The 21,234-nt window shown below is 38.0% G+C and overlaps 1 protein-coding gene across 3 annotated transcripts in view; it reads left to right on the top strand.

The window, feature by feature from the left end:
* Nucleotides 1-21,234, top strand: part of LOC116720475 (phospholipid phosphatase-related protein type 5-like) — a 56,748-nt gene that overhangs the window by 11,645 nt on the left and 23,869 nt on the right. For 2 of the 3 annotated variants that reach the window (XM_032563764.1, XM_032563765.1), the window contains one exon: nucleotides 9,491-9,679. In XM_032563764.1, coding sequence (XP_032419655.1) covers nucleotides 9,491-9,679 — 189 coding nt within the window. Of the gene's footprint in view, nucleotides 1-9,193; nucleotides 9,680-21,234 lie in introns of those variants that run through there. The other variant, XM_032563766.1, reaches the window with a different exon arrangement.

Here is a 21,234-nt window from a genome sequence, read left to right as displayed (position 1 = left end):
GCATCACCACAGCAAGTATCTCAAGAGATGGCTTGAAGTGGATTCAAAGATCAGGACTTCAGCCTCAGCAATATGAGAGTTACTGTGATATGTTGTGGTGAAGAAGGAGCTGAGCCAAAGGACAAAGCGTTTGATTCTCTCATCCATTCATATTCCATCCCTCAGCTATGATCAAGAGTAAATTTTGGCAGCAAAAAGAAAGTCCCACATACAATCTGTTTTGGAGTTTTTCTGGGCTCAGGAAAGCAGAACATGCAGGAGGGTTTATGGTAACTTTTAGGTCATAGTTCCCTGATAAACACGAAACCAAGGGTGATAAATCATTCATCCACTCCCCTTTTGTCATTCACATCTCTCATATTAATCTGGAGTATAACTAGACTTTGTGGTTTCAGAAGATGTTGCACCATCACATCATATTTCTGTGCCTTTCATTTCTTCTCCATCTGGCTGTGATCCTCATACAGGATGTGCAGATACATTAAGTGCTTCAAAACAAAGTTATTTTGTTGCAACCTCAAAATATATATCTGCTGAGGATAGTGAGGCTGTTTGGCATGAAGACCAGCATCCTCACCAACTTCTACAGGTGTAGCATAGAGAGCGTGCTGGAAAGCTGAATGACAGAGCGGTGTGGGAAAAGCTCCTTGCACAGCTGGAAAAGGGAAGCAGGAGGCACATTGCAGTCTGTCTTCCATCCAGGACATTTACTGCAGCCAGTGTCTGTGAAAGGCACACAGCGTCATTTAGGACCACAGTCATCCAGCACACAGACTTCTATTGCCATCTGGCAGACAGTATAAGAGTCTGACTGCTAGCACCAAAGGACTAAAAGACAGCTTTTACCACCACGCTGTCAGGCTCCTTAAGTCAAAATAAACTGTACTAGAGCATTGCATTGTTCCTCATGTCACACAAAAATTCATACATTTTGCCCTGTTAATGTTTACATTTTTATTTTTGACATATATATGGATGTGTATGGATTTTTTGTTATTAAGCATCTACATTGTGATGGTTCCAATCTGTAGCATATAAGATAGATGACACTGTTTTGTGTTGGCGTGTCCCTGTGTGTGGTGAATTGATTGGTTCTTCTTGTCTGCAGCATTTCCTCGCATGGTTGTCTGTCTGTTCAACTACATATGACAAATTGTAGTAATATCTTATGATATATTACAACAATATATTTATTAGTACCTCAATCAGATTTTGTGGATCAGCATATTTCTCATATTAGCTGGACAGTGAAGGATCTTCTTCTGTCTCAGCTTTGTTTGCTCCAGCAGGCTGTGTGTTATATCTCTGTGTCACTCTTTCAATCCTGCCAGGACAGTTTGCAGAGCTTACAAGTTTGTTTCTACCTATAACTATGGATCTGAGACCTAATATTGGTAGGTCAACTTCAACCTTGTTGGATGGATGGTAGTTTTGATGTAAGAATTGCTTTCATTACTCCACAGTTGCCAACAATAAAGTGGGCTTTTGCTCCATTTATCTATATTCCCATCTTGGTTCAACACCTCCTCAGTACATCTATTACCTTTAGGTGATTTATTTGTTGTCTGTTTACACTCTCAGATCAGAGATCTGAGAGTGTAAACAGATCAGAGATGTTTGTGCCATCTCTGATGGCACAAACATCATCTTTGGCACAAACAACGGATTTGAACCACGTTTTGCCACGTAAAACTCAGAAAATCTTGAAAATGCAAGTCATTTTCAAATGTAAATGAGAAACAGATTTACATGTTTCTCTTAAACCTTGCTGTGATCAATTTGTGCACTATCAAAAGCTACCAACTGCACACAGGGAAGGTGACAAATCTTGACAGGACAGTAATACAGCTGTTCAGGATCATCCTAAATATAGTTATTACACTAATTTCTCAGTGTAATAACTATCCTCATTTTCTTAACTAGAATTTCTTGCATTGATTATTTTTAAATACCTCTTCCTCTTCAGCACCCATACCATCACAAAGAACCTTCACCGGTTCATTCTTGCATTATTTCCTACTTTCAGCTCGTTACCGCTCAGACTCCATGAATAACACCTGCCCGTTTCTCTGCCGCACTGGGATCTCTCAATGCTCTGGGGACACTTGTTAGTCGGGCTGCTTCCAACCTGTTATCTTGTTTAAAAAAGAGAGACATAGGCATGAGAAACCCATATATATCACAATATTCTACAATCTCCTTTTATGCTCAGGCATTAAAAGAACTTGCCTGCGTCTGAGGTGTAGTCGAAGTCAAATGATCTCTGCTGAAATAAAAAGATATGATCGTCTCTGCAGCGAGTCTGTAAAATAAAATTGACTTGATGGTATGTAATCATCCCTCAGTGTTGCTTCTTTCTAAGATTCATGCTAATACAAGATTCAGAACTACACATTGATTCTTTCTGCTGCCTGTGCTGCTTGTTACTCAGAATATTGTGAACTTACTAATGGAAAAAGATTATATATCTGCTGCTGAAAGGTTTTCTATAATAAACTAAAATCCTTTAGAAATGTGTGGTGTATCAGGTAATTGTTTTTTCCTACATGAAATGGTTCAAAACCCTGATCCCTGTTTTGAAGGTGCTGATTTTCCACGTAAAGTGTTCTATAAAACGCCAGCATACACAGCATGATAGGAAACAGCATTACAGCAGCTTAACATAAATAGCTTTTCAATGCTAAAACAATAAAGGCCAGGGGAAAAAAAGAAGTCAGAATGCTGTTTCACTTTTATGTTGCGGTTCTTAGGAGAAATCTGTATCCCGAGATTAAAGCTTTACCAAAAAGAAAGATTGGACATTTGCCACAGAATTCAAATGGGTGTATTTCTAATGGAGAATAAACTCTTTTGATACAAAAAAATGAGTGAATGAATTAAGGTGGTAAAGCAGATTCAGTAAACAGGGAGAAGAAGCTGGCAGAGACATGAAGGAGGAAGAGAGTTTGCGTTAGTGCCCATAAGATGGGTGACTCCTTTGCTCATCCCCATTGCCATCGTCCCCTGCATTGCTTTGCTTTGTATATTGCTTTTCTCACCCTCTGTCTGTCTCTCATGTGTCCTTATTTGCTCCTCTGGAGCCACTCTTGGTGTTTTTTCTGCACCCTCTGATTTATTTCCCAGTGGCACACTCAGCTTTGCTCTGCTGCTTATTGTGATCAGTTAATGTCTCTTTAACAGTTTCACCCATCTTTTATCTTCCTCCAGTTCCCCTTTATTGCCTCCCAGTGATATATTTTCGACCCTACCTCTCCCTTTAGTTCACTTCTTTCAGTCTCATCTGCTTTTCTTTCTCGACTTGTTTGAATGCAATCCACTGCCACTAGGGGGCAGTAAAGCCTATGTATTGTAATCACCAGTGTTGATTTGATGAAGCTCAGTTTGTGTGTTGCCCTTGTTTGTCTCAGCAGTCTCATGTGGCTTCTTCCATTGAATATGGGGCAAATGTAATGACTTTGGTGCTCAGCATTAGGCAGCTTTTCACTCCCATATGACAGCATGCAATTTAAAAAAAAAAGAAAAAGAAAAAACAACCATCACTGTCTAAGCCTGTTTGCTAAAAAATGTAGAATTAAGACCATGGCTGCTGTCAAATACTCACATGCTCTGTTCACACCAGCTAGTAATTATGTGTGCTCATCTGGGAACCAGATTTGAAAACCAGGGGGAGAGGTGCCGCCTCATCTCAGGCTAATTTTGGGAAGGTTTTTGTGACAAAGACAACAGGGGAAGTAACAATAAAAACTTGTAAAACCAGCCTGACACTGGAAATAACAGTTAATGCCAGCTTTTGGAAAGATTTGAGAAGATATTTAAACTTGTATTAAATTTTAGATTCATTGTTATTGATCCCTACAAAGCCAGTCCCAGTAATTAATATGTAAAGATCATCTTAATGTTTATTTGGTCAGTAGCTATAAAAAGTTGAATCCATGTTCATGTTTTAAACATTAGATTCACATACCATTTTATTTTAATTAAATAAAGACACCGGTTTTGTTAGCAGGAAAACAGAGCGGCTCGAGTCTGGTTCATCCTGACATTCGTAGTGCGCCAGCGGGGTGCTGTCAGCTCAACACCAGCCACTGTCCACAAATTTCTCACCCTCCTTAACCATGTTTGACTTTATCAGTTGACTTCTCTGCCATCTGGCTGCTCCCCACAGCCCAATGGTGGACATGCACCGTTTACTGCATGTGCAAACTCAGTTTGGCCCCAGGAGACATTAGTGATGCCCCATCTATTTTCGCCTTGCTTTTTCCCTACCTAAAATGCTCTATTATTGTCACATTTTATTTTCTGCGTCTTCAGTCCACGGGCTTTCTGGGCATTTTCTTCACTTTCTGTGACATGATTTCTTCCTTTTGCTGGTTTTCAACTTCAGAGGTATTAGCTTCAAGCTTTTATTAGGCTGCCTGATTAGCTGAAATTGAATACTTTTTATTGATCTTTCTCATTCTATATACTTATAGAATCTGTGCTGACTGTATAATACAACTTTAAATTTAATTTCATCCATTTTCAACCAAACACCCGAGAATATCAAGTAGGGGGAAGATAAAATGAAATTTGTGCAACAGCTGAGCTGCAACATTTATGATTATCTGCATGTTCTTCAAAGCTTGCATTGCTGAAAGGATTTGGGAAATTTGAAAGTCAAGTTTAACATAATTCTGCAAAGAAGAGAATTGACTCGGCCCCTGATCTGTTATTTCATTACACATTTACAACAATCACAGGCATTTATTTATTTCCCCAAACAGTTCAGCAGAATTTATTAAACTGGTAATTACCAAATCACAGGATAATAAATCCAATCAAGCAGCATGAGGCATGTGTAAATGTCTGCCAGAGTTAATTAATATGTGTATAAACTGCTGGTAGGAGAAGAAATCAAAATGGCAGCCTTTATTAAATGTAGTTTGAGTTCTTGTGAGAACAATATGGCAGACTCAGTTCATAGTTAAAATGGTGCCTGTCATTTCAAATTGGCGATGGTTAAAAAAGAGAGGTAAACCCGGACATGTATTGGTGTGTTTGGCTTCATTCTATGGTGAATGTTTTGAGTATAAAACATGTCCTTTTAAATGAAAACTTTTAGAACGTGGACAAAGTGAAAACGACAGATAAGATCTTCACACCAGGAAGTCTGATTAAGACAATAAAAAGAAAGTTGGCATTCCTAAACACTTATTTGCTGGTCTGGCTATGTGGCCACCTGGACAAATACAGGATTTGAAATAAATCAGATTAATTATCTGCTGTCATTTCACAAAATTTTAATTAGTTGTTAGGTTTTAGTCTCTGACCAAAGTGGTGCTTTCGTCAGACCCAAAAACATAGCAAGCAACTCGGTCCCTTTTAGAAAACCAACGTCGACTATACTTGGAGTTTTTGTCATACTGACAAGACGTTTAGTTGGAAATTCAACGAAGCACTCGCAAACAAAGAACAAACACATAATGGCGTTGATCCTCTTACCTTCTGTTTGCAGAAGGCCTCCATTTATGCAAATTAATATTCCAAGGAGACTGCAGCGTCGCCTTGATGCTAATTAAAGACCATCAACTTGAAGATGCTTTGACCTTCAGGAGTATTTAGTAAAACTTTCAGTGTCTGCAGAGTGAGCTGCACATAAAAGCTCAAATGACATTCAAGTAAACACCATATTTAATAAGGAAGCATTGAAATATTTGTGCTAAATAGTGAGTACTTAAGGCTAACAATAACATGGTTATTATAATCAAAAGGTTGTTCTGATTTTATTTCTGTTATTCACACCACATTTGTGACGCAAAGATAAGTCAGTGTTACAGAACTCTGCAGTCAAATGGGATTCTAGTGTTATTTTAAAACAAAGTCAATATTATGTCAGAATTGGCATTTTAAACTGTCTTTTGTGTCTTTATATAAGTGATTAGCACAATTGGAGCACCTAGCATTACTAAGAATATCAATGAATATGTCCATTCAACGTCGTCTTATAAGATCCTTTTGTTAGTTGTGAGACTTTTAAAAGGTTACTAATATTCCCTTTTCCAGAATGTGAAAAGGATAAAGCAGAGCAGCTATGGTGTGTCCTGTGATATGCTCAACTTCCACTTCAGCTGTTTAGAGCCTTACTAAACAGCCGTCATATCTTTAGAAAATCCAGTTTTCTAGGAGCTCTGAGACCTTTTGTGCTTCCTCTAACTCCATTTATAAACACCTCACTGGTAGTAAAAATAGCTAATTTTGAGTTTTCTTCCTCTCAACACCTTCCACGCTGAGATGTGTTTTTGCATTAAAAGGCAACACTCCAGTCTGTCTGTCTGTCTCCAGTCATGCGTTGTGCTGCACATTCAGCTGATTGAGACATTTTAATACTGACATATGGCAAAACTTTATATAAAAATGTAAAACATAAATCTCTCAGGAGCGTTTCAGCAGTTGCCTTCAAATATTTAACTTCAATGGGTGTTTGTAGATGTTCTATCTTTCTCGTCCTCCCACCTCTCCTCACTTCCCTCCCTCAAGCCTTCTGTAGCCTGGGCAGAACAGAGGACCGGATGATGGAAAGAAACATTCACCATAGCTCGCCTGTGCCTGAGTTCCTCATGAGACATGGGAATGCACCCACATACCAACAGATATCCTCAAATTCAGTGCACATGGAAACACGCCCACACAATCAAATGCAAAACCACAAACAAAGCTCTATGAGATTAAAGAAAAAGGAGAGAAACAAAGCAATTTTGCTGCACGGAGGGTTGTGTCTGGCTATGCTGTGCTTGGAGCATGAAGCTAACTGGTACTGTGGACCCCAGGTAAAAGATCATTTGAATCCCAATTAGATGCATTTGTCAGATTGTTGTTTTAGTTTACAGTTCATTTGGAGTCACTCTCTAAATTTCAGCATCTTTAAAGAAAGCACACAGATCAGAGGTGAGACTGAGGTCATCTTATCCTTCCTTAACAAAGACAGTTAAAACAAAACATGCTCCACATCACAGCTGCTTGAACCCTCTGAGGAGCCCTGAAGAGCAGCGCTGGCACTAGTTCCTGGACAGACATCGAGAGAGCAACATGAATGCTTGAAGGGCCCCTTGATTGAGTTTGGAGACATGATGGATCCATGAAGGACAGTCATTTTCTGATTCATTTTTGGTTGTGTCCACTTGGAGATGAGTTTAGGAAAAGCTAAAATTTTAGTTCAAAATTTACATAATTTCCATATTGTGAATTATATCTGAGTGATTTTTTTCCAACAGTTTACTTTGAAGATAATGAAGGCTGATTGCAGTCGCATTCCATAGACTGCATGCCGCTACGTCAATGCAGTATTTCAAATATTGAGGACTTTAGCTGAAAACATGAAAATTGTGTGCTTTCCTGTTTAATATGTGGAGGACACATGGAAAAGTAAAAGTTTCTGAAATGGAAAACATTTTAGATTCTGGAGCGAGCAGAGGATTTTTCAGAATGATGACTGTTCCAGCGGTGCTACTGCATGAATCTGGACTGTATGTGTGATTAAAATTAAATCCCATAAACAGATTTAAAGAAATATCAGTGTTCAGTGATGTCTCGTACATAAAACATGCATTACTATTATGTCGACTTTGTCCTCCACCATGCCAAAATGTAAGAGGGCATTTAAGTGGTAAACCATTACAGCCATATCAGTGCAGGTGTTCTCCATGCAGAGGTTAAAAGAGGGGAGGGCAGCAGTGTCTGAATGTGTGGAACTATTGAAGAGGAGACGGTTGAGTCTTGGATCGGCTGGAGGAGCTCTGCTGAACACGTCCAAGATAGTGTGTGGCATCCGTTTGTCCTGTCCAGTTCTGCACTATATTGTGCTGGACAGTCAGGTTTAATTTGAGGCTCTGTGACGTTACGAACTAATTTAGGTCTGAGAACTGCCAGATCAACTTCTGACTCGGCAGTCTGACTGTCAAAATATTTATATTTGAGCAGCAAGATATTAAAATAAGAAATCGACATCCATGTCTCAAATTCTGTGGCGTATGGCTTATAAATTACAATTGTTTTCAGCCACCAGATATATAAACACTTGCCTATTTGTGCCTCAGGCTTCACAGCTTGCACATGATTTCATGAATCATATGTGAAACTTGTTTTCTGATCACTACTGCACCCAGATCTAAGTCAGGTTTTGATAAATAAAACCTATTGTGTATTTGCCAATTCCTAGAAGTCAAATTTGATTTTCTTTCTCTTTAACTTCTTTTACAACTACATAGTTCTATATCTGTTTACATTATTCATGGCGCTACCTTTATTTTATCCTAACTCTCAGATCCAGAGATACAGTATTTACACGTCACAGCAGAGATTATCCTTTCTTTTCAATTAGAAAGTACTCTTTACAGTTTTTAGTATTAGGCTTTTACATGTCATGTTTTTATGACCGCAGTACATACATGTCTGCTCTTTTGGAGAAGGAATGGCTACGAACAGCCATCAAACAGCTGAAACAGCAAAGAGTTGTGTCCCTGCAGCTTTAATCCAGCTCAGTCTGCCCTCAGAAGCCCCCTCACGCTTTTCTCTCAACAAATTTGTCCTTCAAATACACAGCAAGCTCATCACGTAAATATCCAGGCTGCAAATGGAAGTCAAACTGATCAACAGCTGGCTTTGCTGTGCTTGTTTTCTTAATATATTATGGTTTTAGGTTACTGTCAGGATTTTGCACAAACCACAGGTCTTCAGTCATAGAATGAGAGAGGCTTGGATTCTGATTGTATGTTCTTTTTTTAAACAGTAGCATGAGTATTCTGTTTAATTAGTACCAGTGTATCTGTCTCATCTGTGCCGAAATGCATGGATGCATTTTTTTTTTGTGGTTTCTATATTTACCATTCCTCTTCCTCTCTCATTTCACCCATGCACTCTGTTATGAATTGCTAATGAATGATTGTGATTTAATTTTTAGCAGTTATGGAGGTTATGTTGCGTGTGTTTTTCATGCAGCTGAAATATTAGAAATGTCAGAAGAGCCATAAATGAAGTTATGCAGAGATCCATACATGCATATGTTGTTCTACTTGTGTTATTCCCTCTGTTCATTGCCCCTCTTTTCTGACGCTCACCCATCTGTTTCTTTTCTCATCCTTTTCTCATTCCCTTTTCTTGCTTCTGCATGAAGCTTTATTTCCTCTTTTCCCAAGCGAGCTCAGTTTGTTTCTCTCCCCTCCTACTCTGAACACTGACACTGCTGAAGGGATCTCTCACTCTCCCACTCTGCTTTCTTTTCTCCTCTCCTGCTTCCTCCTTATCCATCTTCCTCCGTCTCTATCTACTTCCCTCCCTCTCAACCTCTTTCCTCACTCTCTCTCTCCTCGCACAAATGGCTTACTTTACACATTAAGGAAGCATCCGTCATTTTGCTCTGTGAAGGAAAAAATATTTCTACTTTTCTTTCTCTTTTTTCTGGCTGCCCTCTCTTTTCCCCAATCCTGACGCTGCTACCAATATGTTTTATTTCCAGCTGGTGATCATGGCAGGGACCGTTCTGTTGGCGTATTACTTTGAGTACACGGACACGTTCCCCGTGCACATCCAGGGCTTCTTCTGTTTCGACAAAGCCTACTCAAAGCCATACCCAGGACCAGAGGACTACAGCAAGGCGCCGCCGGTCCTGGTCTACTCCCTCGTCACCGCCATCCCCACTGTGACGGTGAGTTGGTCAGCAACTTATTTAAGGAAAGAAAAAAAGGAAGGCAACAGTTTCTCCAAAAGCGCTTATCTTTCACCTTCACGAAATTTTTACGTCTAATGCAAACAGATGAAATGATTACCTGCTTCAGTACAGTTAGTCATAAACAGGTTTCTGCTTATCTGCACGTGGTGAAAAGAGTGTCGTGTGTGTGTGTGTGTGTGCGTGTGTAGGTGTGCGTCCTCGTGGTGCTCAAAGATGTTTGTGGCAATGTGTTCTCTGGCATAACCATGGCAACGGGTACTATATTTGTCCTCCGTAGAGCAACCAGAGACAGCTACATTGTGCATAGACTCTGTTCCTGTTTCAAATAGTGTCCTAAAGGAACCGAACAAATCATTAGTTTTAAAGGATTTCTGTGTTTGTTCACAAAATGCTCACTTGCACTATTTTGCAAGAGAGCATGTGTGATAAATGCACAGGAAGTGTGTTTAATAATTAAACACTGATGCAGAATTTTAAAAAGTAGGTCATGGTGAACGTTTCATTCATTTGATTTTACCTGATTTAATGCTCCTTTTTTACCATCACTAAGCATTTACAAGTTAGGGTAATTGGTGTTTCAAGCTAATAAGTGAAATTTCATCACTTTCTCTCTTCTAAAAGGAAATAATAAGTAGTGAAACATAGCTCTGCATCACAGTCAGAGCGCTGCCTACATGAGTTAATTTGACCCCTAGGCCTCAGCTGTCTAGATGTCAGACCTTTAGGTGGCATTAGGACATGTCTGTCACTGAGCCTCACATTAAAGCAAATAATCTAAGGTGTATTTGCTTTTCAACAATTTTATAAACATAATAAATGAAGCACAAGGGGATTAGCAAAAAATAAATAAAGTTACAATACAGGATTTTGTAAACGTTAAAAGTTTTCTTGTATAATCTTTGCATTGTAAACATCTAGGGCAGTGACATCACAGAGGGGTCATAAGGACTCATGGTGGGTCATGAGAGTATATAAGGCTATTGATTGACTTTAGTAGACAATATGTCTGAAGTGGATTTCAAACTGTTCATCCTGTCTGACAGTTTGTTTCCTGAGGATTATAAAATACGGCCTTTGAACTGTAAAGGGTCCAAACTTATGAGTCAGAATATGACTCTGTCGATCCACAAGCTATGATAGATGCTAAGTCTGAAGCAAACATTGACAAGGATACTCCTAATATTCAGAGCTTAAACTATATAAATCTATGTATTCATCCATCCATCAATTCATCCATCCATCTTTTCCTTGCAGGGTCACAGGGAGGGCTAGTGTCTATCTCCCGCCTTCGCCCAATGACTGCGGGAGATATGTTGCTTTATCCCAAAGCAACATAAAGATACACAGATTCATGTTTAAAGGCTATTTAGAGAAACTAGTCAACCTGAGAGTCATGTTTTTGGACTGTGGGAGGAAGCTGGAGTAGAAGAGAACCCACGCATGCACAGGGAGAACATGCGAACTCCATGCAGAAAAACCCCAGGCTGGGATTTACTGATTTTACTGCTGCAACTTTTTCTGAGCTCTCTGCTCTTCCCTCCAGTTTTAGCTCAAATCATAGCTGTGAAGCAGCTGCAGTCATGATGGGGTTAACTAGTTGGACTGGACCAACCTTAAGTCTATCTGCTTGGTAATCAGTCATTGTAGTGTTGGTGGATGATGCACTGGGTTTGCAATTCCCTCTCAGATAAATAGTTGGTACCTAAAGATTAGGTCTGGTCATTTCCGTCCTCCCATATACATTTCATGAGTCTCTTTCACCCAGTGTAGATGAAAAGGAGATACATGTTAAGAACATGTGTCAACAAAAACACTTTGACCTGATTTGTCCTACTTACCAATGCTCTAGAACCTAATGCCTTGTACTCTGTCTCTGAGGGACGTAGAAGGGATGCAAAAGTTGGTTTGCTGCAAAAGTTAATGTTAACTAGTCAAATAATGATTTACAAAGAAACAGCAAAACAAATAAATAAAAGCTGGTTTAATTTAGTCATTTGCCAATAAAGCAAATTCTGTCCATTAAGTTAAATCTACACATAAGTGACATGCACAAATATTGCATGACTCCACTCCAGGTCATTTGCTCCTGCGGCTGTTCCAAAGTGATGCAAAAGGTTTATTGATCATGCCAAGAGTCAGTTTCACTGTCAAGGGTGGTGGATTGCTCAACTGAATAGCATAATAACAGAGGGACAACCTCCAGAGTGTTCAACTTCACTTCAAATCAACAGCTTTAGTTGAATCTTAGACTTGACTGGATGTTCCAACAGAACACCCAATCCAAAATCTCTTGGATGAAGAAGTCTAATGTTAAATGTCTGTAAAGATCTGACCTCAACTGTTTTGAAAATGCATGGACTATATCTACAAACCTGGATCCATTTTAGACTCAAAATTGTACATCCAGTTATTGTTTTTAAAATATACCCTGTCCTTGATTAGTGGATGTAAACTGACAGGGAGTTTAGATGATATATTTCACAATTCAAACTATGTGAGGTGTGTATAAAACTGTACGGTTCTATAGTACAGGGTCATGTTTGAAACCAAGTGAATTAGTATAAGGGTAAAGTTTCCAGGAGTCATGCTCCCCTTGAATTTATTTCATTTAAATAAGTGTTGTGATAGTCTCTCATAAAAAAAGTTAGTTTTATTTTAAAAGTAACCCATTAAATAATGAAACACAGGAGTTGTATACAAATATAGAAAGCTTCAGGACCCGATCTCACATACAGCTGGGAAGGCCTGGTTTATTATATGACCTAATTAGAAATCATTAAATAGCTCACATCTGTGACTTTGCCCTTGTTATCATAAGTTACAGCCTCACAGCTTATCATCTCCATAACTGATGAATAAACAGTGTCACACTGGTCAAAGTTTGTAAAAGTTGCGAAGAGACATTTGATATTTGTTAAGAGACGAGCTAATAAAACAGGCATACAGAAAACCATTTGTAAAATATTTGCACATTCAGAAGTTTAGAAGAGTTTATTCAGTGAGTAAATTAAATTAATTTACACCAGGCTATGGTCAGTTACCAATATGTCATCCTACCAAGGTTTTAAAAGGTTACCAAGAGCGCACTAAAACTTAGCAACAGGATGTGCTAACGATACCGAAGTGTGCCAAGCTTGATGCAGTTCATACTAGAGCAGGGCCTCCTCTTTTTCTTCAACTAGCCAAAGGATAAGAACCACATTCTTTCCTTACCAACACAAAAGAAAAATTTGGCTGTTTGTAAATTTTCCTGGTTGTAAAAACACAGCCAGTCATGGTGTGGGAATTTAAGTTCCACCCATCACTGTTTTGAAGATAATGTTGTTTTAAAACTTCCGATTGCAAGATCTTTGCAACATATCTGTAAAGCTGACTGCAGGCTAGCTACCATGATTGATAACCTAGTGATTTAACTGCTGTTATCTAATATCAGCTTGTTATCCTCCCAGTGTGTCAAAAGGTATTTTTATATGTGCAATAAACATATTGTCTTGAAAATGACAAATTTATAGTGTTTATTCAATTTCTTTTCTTAAGTCTTAGTATCTAATTGATAATAATAATAAACAAATGTTATGGAAACTTTTTAACACTAAACATTGGTATGCTATAACACTTGTTTTTTTGGTTCAAATAAAAATACATTAAATTATGCATTAAAATTTTACGGGGAACTTACAGTGATACCCTGAAACCATGGTAATTTTACACAAGGCTGTTGTGCAGTAGGAATCTCATTCCTAATTTGTTCTTTCATAAAGCATCAAGCACTCATCACGTTTTGATGTGTAATAATCAATATTTTAAAAAATTGGTTAAATGTTCATGTTTGAAATGAAAGTTTAATTTTATGGCATCTTTAAGTAAAATATTTCCCCATATTAGCATCTAGGGAAAATGTTGTCATTTTTTCCCCTTTCCATCGTCTACCACTCTCCTTGAGTCATTCTCATCTTGGTGACTATGATCAATATCAAGTTTTAAAATAAAAGAGTGACACCCAAATTTGTAAAAAAAAAACAAACAAAAAAAACAGCAATTTAAGACATGACACCTGAAATACTGAAGCCTGCCAAATATTGGATTGAAGTCATTTATGATTCCAATATTGTGATATGTTAGACTGTGAAGCTCCATCACTATCTTATTCTTTCTCTTCTTTTTGACTCCTTGTCTTGTCTTATTCTAATCCTGGATCCTGTTGTCTGCCAGGGACATGTACTGATGTTACATGATTGAGTTTGATTCATGTTGAGTGAAACTATAAGCCAGAACTCAAACTTGAAATTCTGTCACTTTTGTGTCAGAGCAGAATTAGATCAGAGTTAATCCAATTACGTGTGCATCTGTTCACCTTGAGTTAAGTGTGTAATAAGGTAAAAGGGGAAAAAAAGTGGCTACAGGCACATAAGGGGAAGCTTTTAATCCGATGGAGTCAGAGATGTAAGTGATATCAGTGTGCTTTTTAAAACAAAGCAGAAAAACAACTCAGAAGGTTAATACTTTAACATGTTGTTTTGCCAGACTTGCTGAAATTAGTTTTTCCTATCCGTTATGGGGTTTTGGTGGAAAATATAGCTGGAATCTAGTTAGTATAATACAGAAAGTTATACATGACAGACTTCCTTAATTATCTTTCTTGCAATGATAACTGCTGTCTTCCCTAAGACTTAAATGGGCAGAGAGAACATCGACAGCAGAGGCAATATACATGAAAGATGAATGGTGCAGAGAAGATTGACAACTGCTTTTATGTTGCATTCAGTTAGTACTCACAAGTTGGATTTTGACAGCTACCAGTCGGAAACACATCAAAAAAGTTTCCTGAAACCTAAATTCTGATTTGTAGTTTGGAAATCTCCAGGCAGATCCACAATCAGAATGTGGTATGAATGCAGCAGGTAAACACTTACTTAAATCTAATTTGTTTTACCTTTGTTTATTCAGCACTTGATGTTTTATGATGCTTTATGAATGAAGTAGGGTTGGTTTGGTTCCCTCTGATCCAGTTCACACATGGTGCAGTTGCCTGTGCATTGTTTTTGTGATTTTACACATAAAATGGGGCAAAAATACATCACTACCCAAAATGTTGAGTCATTTAATCTTGAACAAGAACTGAATTCAGTTAACATCTACAGCAGGAACTTTCTTGTTCATTCATCACATTTTGTCTGAAACAAAGGTTAAAATACATATGTAGGTCATGATGTAATTCACAAGTTAGCATTATGATTATATCATCTTCTAGAAATTGAAACCTGCTTTACATCTGAAAGTCCTGATGCTATTTTATCTGATTGGAAGTTTGATTCCTAAGAGAATGTATTGCAGCACACGCAGAAACAAAACTTTACAAATCTGACCTGTTAGTTATTGACCACATTTAGACTGATGAGCGCTGCTCTGTAAGATGTGTCTGCAGCGAGCGGTGAGACAGAAAATAAATGCTTTCCTTTCATGGGGGTTTCCTCGGCTAGTAATGAAGGAAAAACTGAAGCTCTTTTATTGCTGCCACTCTGGCACCTCTGGGTCATGTCACTTACTAAGGAACATTTCTTAGCAAAAAGGATTATTCAACAGGACCCCCGGAGTTTGTCAAAGAGAAACCTGCCGGTTGGGTACAGAGTCACTCGCCATGGTAACTTACCATGGTTACCAGGACAACTGACTCAGATTTTAAGTTGGGTCTCTGAAAAGGGAGAACCTGGGATTTCTCCTCAGCAAACGGAACATTTTATAAAGCCGCTTTCCTTCATGCAGATTTAATCTTGATTCAGGTTTAGAGGTTTCAAGAATTACTATCATTGTGTTCATTCCCATTAATAAAATATTCATTACACTTTTATTTATGCATCTTATGCCTTTGGCATAAACTGCAATATATAAACTCTCTTAATGAGATTTAAAACCACTATGTTTATGCCATAAGCTGAGCGGGTGAAACACTTTTATTTTCCTACAATTATTCTGACTTTACTGAACCTTCCTTGCTCTCTGAATAGCACACCTCTTGGTGCTCATGCATGTGTGAATTATTATCCGAGTGCTAGATAGTGGGGAACAGAGAGGCTGAGTGGAACAGATGCACTCGTGTGGCACTTGGCGAAAATGCCGTAGGTTTCAGTGTATCAGTGAAGGTAACCATGTGGGTGGATGATGCCGCACATTCTCTCCTTCTCCGCTGCAGAAAACCGTTGCTGTGTGCACAGATGAGAGCTGGAATGTGAGCATCACAGCTCCAATATAAACAAGTCAAAGAACCTGCAGGCAATCCGTATCGCTCTCTGCAACAAAATCGCTTTCTCGTGCAGGCGAACGCGCGGCATCCAGCCTGCAGCCCGTAGCACAGTCTGCGAACAATGCATGCATCCAGATGCATTGAAGGTGACATTTCTGTTCTCGCTCCAATTATCGTCCTCCTGGCTGGCTGAAAGCACAGCCCTGCTTGAACTGTTTACTGATTATTTGCTTGCGTCTATTTGAGAGCATGTATTTTGCAAAGCTGACCTTCCGCTGATTGCACGCCCTGACCCACCTGTCAGGTGGCACAGTTTAGCCGCAGCCAATCAGAGGATCAAATGGTAATTGCAGGCTTTAGATGCATGTGGCATAGTGTGAGCCTTAACAGCTCATGGAGACTCCCACTGAGCCAAACAAACATACACACTTGTAAATACAAGCAAGATGAAGGCAGAAAATGGGTTAAAGCTTTCAATGTTGTTTTCTTTTTAATGTGGGTCAGAAATAAAATGCTAAATGTTGCCCTTGAGATCTTGTTTCTTGTGCTGTTGAATATAAGCTCTGATACAGAGGGAGAGGTACAGCGAGGGTGCTTTTTGAAATGGGACAAAGAATATGTTTAAATTTGCTGTAAACATAACATAGAGATAAAGAAAAAGAGCAAGAAGCCATAAACAAGATGTGGAAAAAAAAGAAAACAAATCCCAGAAGAAGAGAAGCCAAAGGATTTGGAACTGAAAAACTAGGAAATGAAATGTGCCTGACGTCTTCGAGAGGATGCTCACTTCTCCAAGTTTGTTTGCTGTTATCTGGTAAACGCTGGAACGAACCCTCATGCATAATGCATCTCCATGTGACAGAAAGATGGGGATTGAGCAAAATCATGAAGGAGAGGCCACATTATCCAGGCAGCCTGAGTTTATCAATAGAGATCCAGCTGCACAAAAGACTTCATTGTACTGTTGTCATTTCTTCAAGAGATGGGAAGAAATGAACAGGAAGAGTCAGGAGTTGAAGAAAAGTATGAGCTAAAATTAGAAATAAACTGATCAGAAATTTGTTGACAATTTTGCTTGATGATTTTGTAAAGCTCTTAGTTGCTGGTACCATTTTTAATATGCAAAATAATTTGTATGCTCTCTATCTCATCTTCAACGTAACCTGTTAAAAATAAAATGTTTATTGTAAAAGAAAAAAAAACTAAAGAAAAACATTTTTTAGACAAAACCCTTTTTAGAAATAAATCCTAATTGAAAATATGCTGCCAAATCTTCTTTACTAATTTATAAGGCATTTTTAAGGCAAATAAAATACAGGCAGTGTATGATATGACAAAACATTATTTTTCTCCTACTAGATCAACCGTCCAAGATATTTGCCAAAAAGCTATGATTTACAGTGATGAACTACTTCATTCTAACTATACACTAACTTTTTTGTTGTTGTGATTGATCATTATTATCTGTATTATTAACAGAGGTGAAGTTACACAGAAGGAAAGATCAGTCATTGAAACATCTCTAAACCTAGCCAGAAATTTCAAAATAAAACCAAGGTAATTAAGGTGATAACATCTTATGTATGTTATAGTCAGTGGATATTTGATCTTGTCACACTAAATCTTACACAATGCGTAGTTGGTATCAGCATGTAGTGAAGTGGAAAGACTCCAAAATGATAGATTTTTGAGTGTAGCAACTGTATACTTAGCTACCTTTATGTGGTAACAATCATATCGGTAATACATCCATCCCTCAGACTTCTGTAACCCTTTCAAAAACCTTTCTTGCAAGAAGATGAAGGATTATTAAGGTGATTAGAAACGAGAGAATCAAAATGAATTAAACCTGTTGCTGGACTCTATTAGGAACAGCTTCTCGGCTCTGTTCAGTCCTTTCTTGTCTCCCTCGCGCTTTCTCTACAATATCTTCCTGTTTATTGATGCAGAGAAATATGAATCAGCGATTTCTTGATGCAGGTCTCACAGTAATCAGACATAGATGTGACCTGAGACTTCACTTTTGTATTTTTCTGGGGGTTTTTCAGCTTCTCTTCTCAGATCACCTGCCTCCGACCCACCCAATAAATAGGGATGTATCTGATTGTTTAACAAAACAATCTTAATACCTGTTCACAAATGCTTTAGGATGCCTGGCCCCTTTTCACAGTTCTTATACCTTTTGATTCAGTTTCTGTTGTTGTTTCCTTTCACATTGCAGGAGCTGTTTTCTTTAGAGGTTCTTATTTGTAAAAGTTTTTCTTTTTATTACACCTACTTCATTTGCTTAAGCACAATAGGAACCCATGACTACCAGTGGGAATTAAATTATCCCAGTTTTAAGGAAATGTTCAAATAAAACAAAAGACAGAAAAGTAAATAAGCTTTTCGGATTGGAAGAAATACAAAATTACTTTTAAATTGTGCAGGCAAAAAAATACAACTGAAACGGAATTACAAATAAAACAACATCACAGTAATGAGTGTGGATTGCAGCGCAAGAGCAATTAATGGTGGAATTTATTGAAGTCAACCCTGTGGCAAGGGGCAATTTGTGAGTGTGACCATTATTATTGTCCGTCCCTTTAAAGTAGGGCTTCAAAGAGGAGCTGCTGTACTGAAATGTTTCTTTAGACATTCAGACTTTTTTGTTTTCATATCTATTGATCATTTTTAATCCTTAGGTAAAGTGGTTCCACACGATCACCTGCTTTTCTCTGGACTCAAACAGATTGTAAACAGCACTGTGAGCCTGTGCTGTGTTCAAAGGTTGTTTATGTGCCTAAATGAAGAACGTGTATGGTGTAATACATGTTGTTTTTCGTATTTTATTTATGTCTTTTGTTCACGTGATAAAAAAAAGTATCCTAAATTTACAGACTGGGCAAAAGTAACTGATATGTTACTTTTGCCCAGTTTTCTACTCATACTTGCGTGGGTTTTCACAAGATGCTTCTTCCCACGTTTAAAAAAAAACAAAACATGCATGTTAATTGGTCATACTAAATTTACCTTGTGAAGGTGTGCATTCATGCATACTTGATTTATTATGCGTTTGTTCCGTGATGAACCAGCACTCTGTCTACCATACAATCCTCCCCTCAATAGCTGACAGATGCAAATGAGTTCAGCAACCCTCGACTCTGAACAAAGCAAAGCATGCTTGGAAAGTTAATATGTGACCTAATCAGCAGGTCAGTGCATTTATGTTTTAAAAGGAGCACTCTTTCTTGAGACCATGTCTGGTGTTTACTACAAGTTTTACTCTCCTATTTATTTCACAAATCCCTCAGAAATAAATATCTTGAAGTTAGTAACAGACAAGTTAGTAGCATTTCTCTGCACATACACAATTTGCCTCCATTTAATGTAATCAGTATGCATGGCTTTATGGGAAATATTCTAAATGTAAATTTGTAGCATTCATTTCAGATGAAACTTTTACCATCTCCATATAAATAGAAGAAACAGGAAATAAAACAGTTCACTTTTTACTCTGACAGTATGCCTCAAAGTTTACAAGGCTTATTTAAAAGAAGCATCTCAAATATTTGTACAGTCTAATGTATTTTTTAACATTCGCTGAAGTGTTAGAATGAATCACTAAAGGGATGAATCATTCCACCATTATTCAGTCTCTAGTCCTGCATGAAAAACATTTCTAATACTTACTGATTTCTAGAAATATCAACAGAGAAGAATCCCCTGATGGTTAATCTACCAAGACTGAGAGTTTTCTGTGAGGAAATGTTTTTATTTTCTCTCCTTCACTTTTTGTGACTGCTGAGTTATTTTAATTGTGAAGCGAGAGCCATCACTCCTATCTGTTTGCAGTGGTAATTATAAGGCATGTATAAATTTATGGATATAAAGGTGCAGTTTTTGTCTGAAATCTAGAGGAATTGGTTTTTAGAAGTTGCTTAAATCTGATCTGTTCATCTGAAAGGTAAAAGTACATTTTTTGTATGAAAACCTGAAAACATTTTTCTTCTGCACTTATTTTATCTCAGTAGTAATGCCATAACTAGTTACAGTCCGGACCAGTGTGCAGTTTTATGCTGACTCTTCTGATTTGCCCCTAATTCTTTTGTCAATACTTTTTGGATTATTGGTTATACTATCACGTTAGCAATGAGGCTAGTTTTTGCTTGCTGTGAATGCTAGGTTACATTTTGTTCCCCATTCATGAGCATTTATGAAAACCCAGGTTGAAAGGAAAAGGTTAACTTATCTTTTTCTGTTCTTAATAAAGAAAATAAATTCTGCAGACTGCTAAATGAATACAAGGCTTATCTGGAGATGTGTTGAAAGGCAGTTAGCCTCATTGCAGTGGACCTACAACACAAGATCTTATTGTTCAAGAGACTAAAAGCAGACAAAGCGTCATTCCCTTGTGTTATAATTTGCATAGTATCTAATTTAATTGAATTAAGCTGCAGTTCCATTTAACAATTTTTTTGTTTTTTGTGTCTTTTTATGATCTATTATATTTTTCGAGCTGTACTGCAGTTTTGGTCAGCTGTTTTTAAATTTACTTCATAATAAGCTTGATTTGACTTCACTGTAGTCTCCTGTTGAACTCGAGCACTGATTTGAGGAGTGAATCAAATTTGATCAAGTTGCTGTTTTTTGCTCATAATCTTTAATGTTCCGTGAGCCACAAAAACAGCAAGCCTTGGTGTTCATCTGCTGCTATTTGCCTTGTGAATGAGACACTGAGAGGGAGCTGACAGCAGGCAGAAAGGACGGGTGAAAATTAAAGCTAATACCACCTGTTAGTGGATCAGGGCCAGAGTCTTTGTCAAAGGTTATTGCAGTGGGCAGTAATGACCTCCTTATAGTTTCCAGCACAGAGCTGATCCAACAGATGGCTGCAAAGACAATTACACTCTGCACTGCTGTATGCAGAGCCATCTGAGGGTTTCTGCAGATGATAGGACTCCATGTTGTACTGGAAGTGTGAGGCGTTCAGGGTTAGAGCACAGGCCCATGTGACGCTCACATCCTGCTGACCACCTGCTCAGACATTTAGTCATTCAGCTGCTGGACAAACTACATTCTTTCTGTCATCAACAGTTGTGGAGGCATCCTTGAAGTGTAGTTTTTACTAAAGAAGTAAACAAAATACAAGTTATGCTGTATCAGATTGAACCCTAACTTGTAATTTTAATAGGTAGAAAAGAATAATAAAACATCTGATGTAAGTAATAATACCACTTCAATTTTTTCACCTTTTATCTTGTTTAAACTGTAGACTACAATTGAGATTTTATTTACTGTGACAGTCAAG

This window comes from Xiphophorus hellerii, chromosome 5 (assembly GCF_003331165.1).
Source record: "Xiphophorus hellerii strain 12219 chromosome 5, Xiphophorus_hellerii-4.1, whole genome shotgun sequence".
NCBI classification, from domain to species: Eukaryota; Metazoa; Chordata; class Actinopteri; order Cyprinodontiformes; family Poeciliidae; genus Xiphophorus; species Xiphophorus hellerii.
The sequence above is the reverse complement of the archived record's forward strand: the minus strand, read 5'-3'. Positions and strand labels throughout refer to the sequence as shown.